The following is a 12,842-nucleotide window of genomic DNA, read 5'->3' on the forward strand; positions in this document are numbered from 1 at the left end:
CGCTTGGCTGTGAATTATGTAATTACGTTTAGGTTCTAAAGTTGTTAACAATTTTGAATGTTTACTACCTGGTGGTACTTTTCTTTGGGCGCAAAATGGTAAGTCGTTGTGTTGTTCATGTAGATGTGCCGGATAATCTAGATCTACCTCAAGTATAAACCCTACTTCATCATTTTCACCAATATCATTAATTTTATTTTTTACTTCATCAATTTCAACAGGGGTTAACCATTTAAAGTCCTTTAACGGTAAACTTTCTCCCATTGCAGCCCCATAAAGGTTATTTATATCTAGGAATAATATAAAGTTTGAATTATCAACTGTCCAGAGTCCCTGATCCATAGGTTTGACACCAGGTTGTGATTCCGAGTCAAGATTTGTTTCTGAAACTAAATACTTATTTGATGCCTCGCAGTAACGTTTAGTGCACATAGAAATACCACCACGAATACCAGCTTCTATGAACATGTACTGTTCATAGCTTGTTAACAAATCGATTTCAACTTTAGTCAATTTAAGACACGCGTCGAACGAAAGGCCAGGAGCTGTGAAATACCAACCTGGGTCCAAACCATAATTGGATTTACAAACTTTTCGGAAATTTTCAAATACATCGCTTAATAGTAACACATCAGTCTTAAGGTAGATATCAGAAAATTCTCCTAAGGTTTGACAGTTAAATTTGTTCCAAACCTCAACAGCCCTATTATAATCTTCTACAGCAACTTCTGACTTATTTAGAGAGCTGTAAAACTGATCAATAGAAGGCAAGCTAGTCTCATTAAATTTTTCCCAGCCATCTATGTATTCGTAGGGAAAACAGCCTTTTTTTGTAACAATATTAAGTTTATCATAACCGAAATAAGAAAGTGTTTCATTGAATTGATTTTTGTCAAGATTTTTGACTAGTTCATCAAGACTTCTAGACATAAATTTGTACGAATCAAGAAAACGAATTTCAAATCTAGCAGCAACTTTCTTTGATAAAGAGATATACCGTTCTTCTGTATTAGGGATTACCTTTATTTCCATTTCATCATAATCGAGACTTTTAATAATAAAATGGAGGTCATAATTTGACATATTGTGCAAGACTACGGGCAAAAAGTGTGGATTTTGATATGACAAGTTACAATTTGAATGACTTGCACCTCTAAATTTCCCTGTATTAGGGTCGTGATCTCTAACCCTTAAATTATCAGCAGTAAACTGTTCTTCACATATGTGACAGCAAGATGAACGTTCAAACATGTCCACTTCTTCATCCGTTAACTCCATAGGCAACTTATTTTTGTACGTCTCGTACACTTTAAGAGCTTCATCTCTGATCTTTTGGCAAAATACCTTCACAGCATTTTCTCCGCGAAAAAGGACTGGTTCTGATTTTTCACCATTACTTGAAACAACATAATAACAAAAACTTGATGGGTAGTGCTTTTGATAGTCAACAGTTGAAGAGGTAGATTGATTTTGCGTAGCATGTTTAGTTTTGCAGGTGTGGGAGTTCTTACAATTCGGTCTTTTACAGTTCAAACAGCATTGATTCAAATTTTTACAGTTGACTCGGAAACAGTTAATACAACATTCATTGGGATTTTTACAGGTAAAAGAATTGCAATTATTACATGGACTTTTTTGTATTAATATACTTTCAAAATCAGCATATACAATGTACGGGACTTGTTGTTGGTGTTTGAAATTTTTAAATTTAAGTTTACAATTATCTTCATTAGGCATTTCTACAGCAACAGGTTCATGATTGTTACATAGCTGTTTATGTACATCGAAGGTAGGTTTATCATTAAAATGGATTAAACATGATTTACAAACAAATTTTCTTCCGTTGTGGTTAGAGGTTTGCGCGCTTACTAATTTATCAAAGTTTTTAATCCACACATAGTGAGATGTTGTTTCATTTTTCAATAGTAATAAATCACGGTGATCATCTTTTTCTTGTTTTGTTACTTTAATAGGATATACAATATATTCCTCACTATTGTGTTTCTTTTCTATTCCAAATATATTTATAGACATATTGTTTATCTGTTCAAATTTAGGTATTGACTTAAGTTTTACAGGATAGTTAATACAGTCCCAGTCATACGCTGCATTCATTTCTGCATTATCAATATAATTGCGGACTCTTTGTGGATTACGAGGTACATTTTTCGCCCATATACTATACTTGAAGCAATAATCATCCTGATTCTTTACATTTACAACAGCTTTCTTGTTTGCAATGAAAGCTGGTAAGGATATATGTTTACATCCTCTTAATGGATAGTATTTATTAATTCTTAGTTCCAGCCCTATAATACTCTTTAGACTCCATCCTGAACCTTTACCTTGGTGTTCTGATTGTTCTGTTAAAAGTTTATCAAAAGCGTTTTTACAATACGTGTTTAGATCTGTACCTAGTAGTATGGGCTCGTTTGCAGTCTTAAATGACAGTTCTTTGATTTCATCTTCTTCTCCTTCAGTTCTTGCATAGATACATTTTAAAATAATATTACATTTCAGAGTTTTCGACTTAAGAAGGTGTTCTTGAATTTTTGAAATAATCAAAGGTTTCGTGTGATATTTTAAAAAATTACCTATATCGATGTATCCTTCACCATTTGTTAAGTAATAGGTTTTAAGCCTACATTTTGCAGCAGACTCGGTCTCAATAATTGGCAAATAGCCCAATGTATTTTTTAAATGAGTGTTACTTGCAGGGTGATTGTCAGATTCTCTGTACCACGTATTACATGGTTTACAAAATTTGAGTTTAATCGTTGCAAGATAGTTTTGCATCGTTAACAGATTACAATAGAATAGTAATTTATATTTGACAATGATATGGAGTATTTCTTATTCAAATTATAAAATGTATTTTTCTATAATTGGCTAGTCCCTACGATGAATTGTACTATAGTAATTGATGGTTTTTCACTATCTCTTACTATTGATGATCTTCGAGCGCAGCTCAGCCAGGCGTCTGGTTTGAGCCAACGTGAGGTCTGCCGCAGCGGAGATTATTGTCACTGCCCCAGCATACTCCCCAAACCTGGCCTGGAGCGATGTGAGCTTCACACAATACGGCAGCCGTACTCTGTATGTTTGGTCATCCCTCCGTTCAAACTTAAACAAACATGTAAAATAAAATTAATTTATAATATTTTTTAAACGTGTGTTAAAATAAATTAAGTGCTGTTATCTTCTGTACCTTATCTAGAAATATATCAAAGTTTAGTTATAGGTTTAGTCATAAGTTTAATTTATAGGTAAAAAAATAATTAATCAACCTAAACATTAATTAACAAAGAAAATAATGATGAACATGAAACGATAAATTAAAGCCTTCTTGTTCCATACAATGACAATTTAGTTTTTTGGGCAATCATTTTTGAAATAATCATAATTCAAAATGTAGATATAAAAATAGAAATTGACATTGATAATTTAATTCATAAGTATGATTATTTAATTTAGGGTATTATTACTTGCAAATAAGTTTAATATACAGTGTATTTATCAGATAGTGATATAACATATCATCACTATTGAATCTTAGGTGAATTTGGTTGAAAACATTTTAAAGATATAAAGTATAACGTTTATAAATCTAAAGTTTTTTATCAATAATATTTTTATTTTTTTCCTACCTGAACATTAGGTTGAGGGAACACTGCCTTCAAGATAATGTAGAGGTCTTCAAGACTCTCCAGGCCTGATCCCTCGACGATGGAAACGTCCCAGGTGGAGGGTGTGGTCAGCGCGTTGGAGGAAGACATGATGATAATGATTTTGTGTGCGCGAATTATATATCTATATATATACTGATAAGATATGACGTCTTTGACCTTAACCTCCACACGTGGTATTTACGTTATCAGTCGGAAGTCATTAAACACACACGCTGCAACGCTGCACTTTGTAATGGTTACGCAAATTATTATGTTTTGATAAACTAATGCTGCATCCATGATAATCCCTATCAAGAGTTTTTGCACGCCACGATAAGCCTTGCATCATCAAGGATAATTATCAGCTCAGCGCTAAATATTTATTTAAATATACAAACAGTAGTTTTATGATATAAATGAATTTCAGATATAAATGTACAAATATCCTTATTAAACAAATTGTTTTCATGGTAAACAACGTCATCGTTAAATGACATGCCATAAAAGCGCTTTTAAGTCCACCATAAGTGTTTTTAAATTAATTTATTAAGATATTATTATTTATCCATTATTTCTTACATAAGGCTAACAATTTAACATTCTATTTACTCCACACATTTGGAAAACTATCTACACTCAACACTAAATGGCAGAAGCGAGAAGCGTTTGTCAGTCAAACGTTACCACCTTAAAAATCGAGTTTTAAATAAAAATATTTATAATACATCTTGTCGTACGCCCGACATCAGGTAACAAACACCCTTCCAAACCGACACACCTCCGACACCTTTCCCGTGTGCCAGCCTCCGCGGTGCCAGCTCTCTCAACCGTCCACCCCGACACGCCGACGGAAACTTTCGACACCGTGTGCCAGCTCTCTCACCGTGCCAGCTCTCTCACCCATGTACGTTCTCCCCGTGCCAGTTCTCTCAGCCGTTTAATAACACGGTGGTGCTAGCTCTCTCATTTTTACCCTACTAGCGTTATTTGTAGCAGATGTAATTATTAGGGTTAGAATCAATGTTATTATTAATTCAATTCAATTCAAACATTCTTTATTCATAAATTTGCACAAAGGTACAACAAATAGTGTCAATGTTTACAAAAAGAAATAGTAATGACAATAATCCTATATATAAAAACAGTTACACTAATTTCGTCTAAATTAAAAGTAAATTAATTAATGTGTATGGAAGGTTCATTTTCTTATCAATTATTGATTTGATTTGTTACTCATCAATTACTCTAAACTCTGTGGTTTTCGAAAAAATTGGCTAAAGAGTATGGGGCTAATTTTACCAAATATTCCTTTAAGTCATTCTTGCATTTACTTAAGTTTTGTTCACCAAGAAATGACCTTGGTAAATGAAACAAAAATTTTGTTCCCATATATTTCGTTTTCTTTTTGAAAAATTCTAAATTATGTGGTTCTACCGGTCTATTTAATCTGGTGTTGTACGGGTGAACGTTGTTTACAAAATTTAGATTTTCAAGTTGTTTCACATACATTACAGTCTATAAAATGTAGAGAGCATAAACCGTTAGGATTTTTGTGGAAGTAAATAAATGTTTAACAGATTTACCCCTTTTCAACTTAAACATAATTCTTAACGCATTTTTTGTTTCCGCAAGATTTTATCTAAATTTTTCTGCGTTGTTGCTCCGTAAATGCTTATTCCGTAGGACAGGTGAGAATGAATTAAAGAATAATAAACTGTTTTTAATGTTTCTAATTTACAAAATTTAGCCATTTGTCTCAAGGCAGACAAACCTGTTGACATTTTGTTAACAACATGTTTTGTATGATCGTCCCAGCTCAGATTAGCATCAATGAAGAGTCCCAGAAATTTTGTAACTTCTACTTGGTCTAATTGATTGTCATCTAAATAGATTTCTGGTTTTAGTTTGACCCTCGCTTGTTTCGTACAAAAAGATATGAAAGTGGATTTACTTGAAATAAGTAGAAGGTTTTTACCATCAAGGAAATTTTTAATAATTGAGAGACTAATAAATGATTTTAATTTTAATTTATTTTAAACAATTTCAATACTCTCCTTGGAATTCCCTGTCACAGTGATATTAGAGTCATCGGCATATAAACATACGTTACTGTTTACGTTACTGTTATTAAGTATCCGTTTTAACAAAAGATCACGTATGACTTATTTGCATACTTTTATTGGAATTATATTGAAATAAATCGTTTCCAGGAATAAGAAATAAATACACTACCTATGGTATTTTCATGTTAAACAAACATATTCAAATAGTATATTAGTTCTTGCTACAAAATGTGTTAATTAGATTATAGCGTCATTAAAGGCACCAACAATGCTGATCACAGCTTTGGATGTCTTTGAAAAGCTCTCATTGGTAACAAGTTGTGGTCTTTGCCTTCATTTTTAAGATTAAGGAAACTCATTGAAAGTTTCACTATGTCTTCATATTATAATTATTTTCTGGGTTAAAATAAAGGTAATATTATATTGTTTCCAATTTAATTAATATGGATTGTATTTTTAGCCATTTAAGGATTTTCTCGGGTGGTTGAAAAGAAAAGTTTAAAAAATGTTACGTTACCATGGACGTAACATTTTTAAACTTTGCTTTTCAACCACCCGAGAAAATCCTTGGTAACAAGCATTTTACCAACCCACGGGGATTAGATTTTTTTAGCTATGAAAATCTGCTATTAACTACGATAATTATTGCTATAAATGAAATCAAACAACCCCAAACAACCATATTCCCCTTAAATCCTTATTTTAAAAATACAAGTTATTCATAATTTATGTAGAAATATAAGTTAGTTCTCTAGTAAGCTAAGTTCTAAAGTGGTAATTATAATTTGTGTTGAAATTTTCATATGGAGTGATTCAATGCATATTATTTGTTTATATGGAAATGAAATGATTTTGTATACAATTAAACAATTATTATATAAACAAATCCTTTGAGTCTATATCCATATAAAGCGAGACGTAAAGTTTTGTGTGGAAATAGTTTGTGTATAGTTTAATATTCACATTTGAAAAAAATTAACTCGACATCAATTAAATATAAAAAAATCACCGTTATATGTTGCACTCTTTTCAGACATTCATAGATATCAGTGCCTTAAAAGTTTGCTGAATTTGTCTCTGGGACTACAATACCCTATGAACAGAGTAGAAAAACTAAATTGAGTGGATAGAATATGGATTGAATTTTAAAGACTTTAAAGAACGAACCAAAATGCGTAGTGTACACGCGTAATTTGAAATGCGTATTATACACTTACATATACAATAAACTAATTTAACAATCCCATCAAACGCATGAGGAAAAACAATCCTTTAAATCTGAACTAAAAAAAAGCTGTGTTCAATTGGAAAATATTAGAAGGTCCAATTCCAGGAAATAAACTCATGTCTAGTTTGTAGAGATTAGGAGTGCATTCCATAACTCACTTACCTGATTGGTAACATGTAGCCCTTAAAAATGTTCTGCGCAAAACAAAATTAATTAAAAGTTGAATTGTCACTATATCAAGTATTGACATAACAATTCTAAACACTTACATGGAAATATGTTTATCTTCAACCTTAGGATCACAATAAAAAAAAATGTTAAATCCAATAAAAATGAGAGTGAACCCTGTTTTGGTTTTAGAGGATAATGATAAGAACATTCTAATAATTTAAAAACAAAATCAAAACACGAATAATTATAGCCTACTCAGTGTACATGCGGATAAAGACAAACTATAAAATACTAATTAATTTTCTTGGCCTGATGGAATTTTGATTGAAATTTCCGTTATAGATTTCTTAGAAAAAAATTTATCTTTGAAAATATTGTTTACGATAATAAAACTGAAAAATTGTACATGCATCTGTCACAATTTTTTAAACATAACACAATAGCATTTAAGAGGAAACCTTTCAAAGGAAAATACGTAGTAAATCCTAAATAAAAAAAGATTTATCTCGAAGCAATAATATTTTGAAGCACTTTTTATCAAAAGCCCAACACGAGAATACTTTAAACGAATATTTATACACAGCATTCGTTGGTAATACCAGCGGCGTTTTACTAACGAATAGAAAATATATTCATACAGAAAACAGAGAAAATGTTTGTTTACGTCATAGTAATTTTGGATGAGGAAAACATTTTACAGCAAAATATGAATCAGATAAAGGTGTTATGCCTTAGGAGTTTATCTCTTTTAAATATAAACAGGAAAACTTGTTTCTTACTAATCGTGATGGAAAATGTCTGCAATAATCCCTTAAATCCCATAAATCTGATTATTTACAAAACTACTTTGTCCGTTTTATAGTAAATACTTCTTACCATTTTGTTAAAAGTTTTTCATAATGTTATAAATTAAGTTTTTTGTTAATAGTCAGAGAAATATATGACATAAAAATATTTCAAGAAAATATTTTATAGTTTTATGTATTTTATGTGTGTGTGTGGTCGTGATGGGTGTGTACTGTGCAGAGTAAGTTGGCCTAGTCGGTCCACGGGAAACCCCCTAAAGTGACGATACAAAATGGCGGCTTTTCCTAACATCGGACAAATTTTGAAAAAGTTTCCACATGCATTTTTTATACACATTTATCGAGAAATCGACTTAGGATCACTACTGATATTTATTGGGTGATTAGTATGTTATTTCGATAGGAACGCGTTATTGGCCGCCATCATGGTTCCGGTCAAGACATGACTTATTATGAATATTATTAAAATTGTATATTCTATAATATCAATAGTATGATTTTATTCAATTCTAAAATATAATCAAGTAACAATTGATCATTTGAACCGTATTTTAAAAAGAAAATGACGTAAATTTAAATTAAAATCAAATAAGTAACTAGTAGTATTAATTTTATCAGATAATAGCTTTCCTCATACTCTAGGCCTCTAAATTACGGTTTGTTGTTGCTTTGACAGTTTGTTTAAAATACAACATCACCGCTTAATTGTACGATAGAATTTTTTATGAGGTTCCGGTGAGTTTCAGGTTCACATTACTCCATTAGTCTCCATTATTTTTTTTTAGTTCTTTAGTTTAATTTCTCGATTCACAAGCATATAGACGGCTCAAAAAATAAATCTGTTTGGTTTTTTTTTACTTGTTGTAAACAATCTAGAAATATATACAACGTAATTCACCTTTACCATGGATCTTAAAAAATTAAGAATAATTAATCTATATGAGATATAATTATGGATCTAATGTTTGACTTAATTTTATTGTTTGTATTATTAAGTCATGATAACTCACAATCTCAATCAAACATTCAACACTGCAGCGTTTGGTTGGTTGGAATTTATAAAATTATCAATACTGCAGGGTACGCTAGGCACCTGTAACACTGGCGATAACAGGACTTTATTCGTATTAATATTAATGATTTATCACACATCACATGATGTTCATTACAACACTACATGTAGCACATCTGCGTCTGAGACTACATGTTACTCCTGATGGGAATATGAATACCAGAGGATATACGATGTTAGTGAAACATGGTTGATAATATTACATTGTTGTCTTACAATCACAATACGAGTGCAATATCTGTGTTGTAAACTAGATGTTAAATCTTAATGGTATTGTGAATACGAGTAGATTCGTTGATAATTCGTTATTGATATTTAAATTTGTTGCTAACATTGTATTGACTGCAGAGTTTACTATATATAGGCCTATACGAAAGCAGATTGTAAGCATACTACTAGTTTACACTACTAACTGAGTACAATATCAGTAAACGTTGTGATGCGCATATCGATGAAAGTTTTTTACTAAAGGAAATACAATTGGAAATGGTGTCATTGTCCAGCGTAACTGTAAGTATTTTAATCCAATTATTTTAGCAATAGAGTTAAAATGGTATTTTTTAGAAGAAAAATTAGCTAGTGATTGTACAGTGTTTAAGTTTTTAAGTAAAATTCAAGGGGAAATGGGAAGTTTTTCTCAATTCAATTTATTTATAAATAAAAATTGATAATATTAATTATTTCTTTTAATACAATGGGATAACTAAATTCTTTTTAGATATTATATGTGTATCGATCTAAATTTCGTATCATATAGGATAAAACTGAACTTTTTAGATTCATAAAAACGTTGATATATTTTTACCGTTTTATTTACGAATGTATACCCGTTTATCTTAAATATTATTTAAAGATTTGTGCCTAAGGATATAAGGTTTCCTCTTAAAAAAAGAAAACAAATAACACGATGGTCAAAGTGTATTAACACATTTAACAGAACAAAGACCAAACACATTTAAAATTGTAAAATTGCTTTAATATATTTAGAAATAGGTTTTACACATTAGAAAATCAAAAAATAATTAGACAAATCTAGATAATAATTTCTTCTTTAAAGCCTGATTATCAGGACGTACACTTTGCAATAATGATACCATAATATTATAGATGTAATAAATATGTTTTAACTAAACGACTCAACGATAATCATATATTACTTAACCAAAACGTAAATATAAAATCCACTCTTATTTATTTTCTTGAGTTTCATTACATGCAATAAAACTGTAAAAATACTTCGTTAGTTTCTATCCACACGAAAATCAAACTAAGAAAATAGATTTTAGCTATAGAAAATAAAGCTAACAACAATGAATATAAAACCTTAGGGTTGCATCCTAATAATACCTAATAATTAAATCACAGTTAGTACTTGTTTCAAATACTCTGCTTGCGATAAACATGTTATTTCTTTAACAACCAAAAGTATATGGACTGTAAATAAATGGAAGGCGAATAAACTACAGAGTAAAATATAGTTCTACGTTTTAGCAAAAGTTTGTAATAAGGTTGCAAGGTTAAATACAGAATCATTGAATCGTAACTGTAATAAGTTTATGCACCCTTCAGCTTCCAATTAAACACCACGCAATAGAAATCTCATTATAAGAAGAAAACATCGATCGGGTTTCTTGGTTCCAAATTTTCATTCGAATTTATTTCGATTATGTCCTCCTAGTCTATGTCTTTTTTAGCGAATTTCCCTATAGGGAAGTAGCTATTACCGTAGGTGGCACGGTAAGACCTAGACCCGGGACCGATTTACTTTTTCATTTTGATGTCCCCAGAGGCCAAAAACACCATTCGTTCAAATTTTTATATATATATATATATATATATATATATATATAGACTTATATATATATATACAGGGTGATTGATATAAGTGTGCCAGCCGTTTTATTCAAAAACTATAAGAGATATGAAAAAAAGTTAAATGGTAAGTGCCTTGGATTTTTTATTTAAAAAATTGTAGTCAAGTCAAAAAATTTATTTTAGCCGCCATTTTTCCAATATGGCCGCCAACTTTGATTTTTCTTACGGAACACCCTGTATTTTATGATGTATTCTGGTAGAAAAGATAATTTTAAGACGATTTTATTCTTGTGATTTTTTTCATAAACCTTACCGTTTTAAAGATAATAATGGTTAAAGTTTTGAAATTTCTGCATGAGAAAGAGTTTCGATAAAGGCCTAAGAAAGCATGCCAGCTGTTTTGCTCGAAAACCATTCAAAATTTCACAACTTTAACCATTATTATCTTTAAAACGGTTAGGTTTATAAAAAAAATCACAAGAATAAAATCGTCTTAAAATAACTTGTTCTACCAGAATACATCATAAAATACAGGGTGTTCCATAAGAAAAATCAAAGTTGGCGGCCATATTGGAAAAATGGCGGATAAAATATTTTTTTTGACTTGACTATAATTTTTTTAATAAAAAATCCAAGGCACTTACCATTTAACTTTTTTTGATATCTCTTATAGTTTTCGAATAAAACCGCTGGCACACTTATATCAATCACCCTGTATATACGTCCGTGAACGCGATAACTTGAGTAATTTTTGTCCGATTTTGATGAAATTTGGTTTAAAGGTGTAAAGCGGGATAAACTTGAATGAGTTCGCGAACCAGCACGATCGGACCATGGGAACGGGGCTTTACGGGGGGTTTTATGGGGTAAAAATTGGTTTTTCTCACTTTTGACCCTCAAAACACAAAATTTCCCGATTTCTCTTTAGACCTTTTTAAAGAGCTTAAAAAAACAAATAATTTAGTATATAAAAGTATTTTTGTTCGATTATTAGCAACGGAGAAAATTAAAAAAATTGTAAATTTAAAATTCCCATGTTATTCTCATGGAGAATATTGTCAAATGTTGTAGTTTGCTTGTTTATGGATATATTTTGATCAAACTTGGCAAATTTATTTATTTTGTACTAAGCTATCAATATTTTACTCAAAAACACACTTTATTAGTTTCCTTGTAGCAGCAAACCTAGGTACTCTTTAAACCTAATGTTATAAAATATTTAACTGAAAATCAATTCAGACAAATGGAAATTCGCTTAGTCGGCAGGTTTGCTGCGGCGGGGGTATTTCAGATTATAATTGGAAACTTTTGATTTAATTTAACTTGGTAATATATTCGTTTAAGAAACCAAGTTTACCACCGAATTTAAGGGCTGTATTTATAATATCAACGTCTCTTGCTGATTTCTATCTTTTGAATGTGTCAGGTTGGAAAACCCCAGCGGATACTGAATTTCCTGTGGCACGAAAGACTTAAAAGTGCTTATAAGCCTCAGTGCAAAATGTTATAACGCTTGAAATAATCATACTATAAATATTTCTCAAAAGTAAAATGTCGGTTGGATTAGGAAATAGGCTGAACGAATTTTCGTTGCAGTAAAATTTTTATCCCAAACACATACCAGGACAAGGACTGAGATTTGCAATCAAATCTCACGTTAAATTTAGTATTTTTAAACTAAAACGTGAGATAATAGTATATTTGCTTGAAGTCATAGGGTATATTTGAATACAACTTTATAACTAGCTCAACTATGCGGCTTAAACACTTTGTTTTGACATAGAAGTAGTTTTTACAAATTTAGTTCAGCCATATTCTTTACACATGTTATGCAGTTTTCAAAGTTAAAATAAGTCTTTTTATGTGTTTCCATGACCCTGTTCGGAGGTGAATCGAGTCTGTTAATAGGACAACGTTTTAAATTGTCCGTAACTCTCAATGGTAAGATGAATCGATCTATCTTTTGATTAAAAATTAAGGTACATACCTTCACGTCCACAGTTCAAATATGTATGGTTA

General features: G+C 30.8%; 1 protein-coding gene across 1 annotated transcript; it reads right to left on the reverse strand.

Annotated features, from left to right (window-relative positions):
• Positions 1-2,730: 2,730 nt before the first annotated feature.
• On the reverse strand, positions 2,731-3,802 carry LOC128991264 (uncharacterized). Its single transcript, XM_054413979.1, has 2 exons — positions 3,648-3,802; positions 2,731-3,123 (listed from the first exon to the last, which is right to left on the reverse strand). The coding sequence occupies exons 1-2, from the start codon at positions 3,774-3,776 to the stop codon at positions 2,935-2,937; spliced, it is 318 nt and encodes a 105-aa protein (XP_054269954.1). The 5' UTR covers positions 3,777-3,802; the 3' UTR covers positions 2,731-2,934.
• Positions 3,803-12,842: the final 9,040 nt, after the last annotated feature.

This window comes from Macrosteles quadrilineatus, unplaced genomic scaffold, assembly GCF_028750875.1.
Source record: "Macrosteles quadrilineatus isolate MER2022 unplaced genomic scaffold, UCM_ALF_1.0 Scaffold_4__1_contigs__length_99947679, whole genome shotgun sequence".
NCBI classification, from domain to species: domain Eukaryota; kingdom Metazoa; phylum Arthropoda; class Insecta; order Hemiptera; family Cicadellidae; genus Macrosteles; species Macrosteles quadrilineatus.

Bases quoted from the DNA above. Each gene is read 5' to 3' on its own strand.
- LOC128991264 (XM_054413979.1), bottom strand. From the start codon at position 3,776: ATGTCTTCCTCCAACGCGCTGACCACACCCTCCACCTGGGACGTTTCC. The intron at 3,124-3,647 runs GTAGGAAAAAAA...TGTTTGTTTAAG, and splicing joins TCCCTCAACCTAATGTTCAG to TTTGAACGGAGGGATGACCA.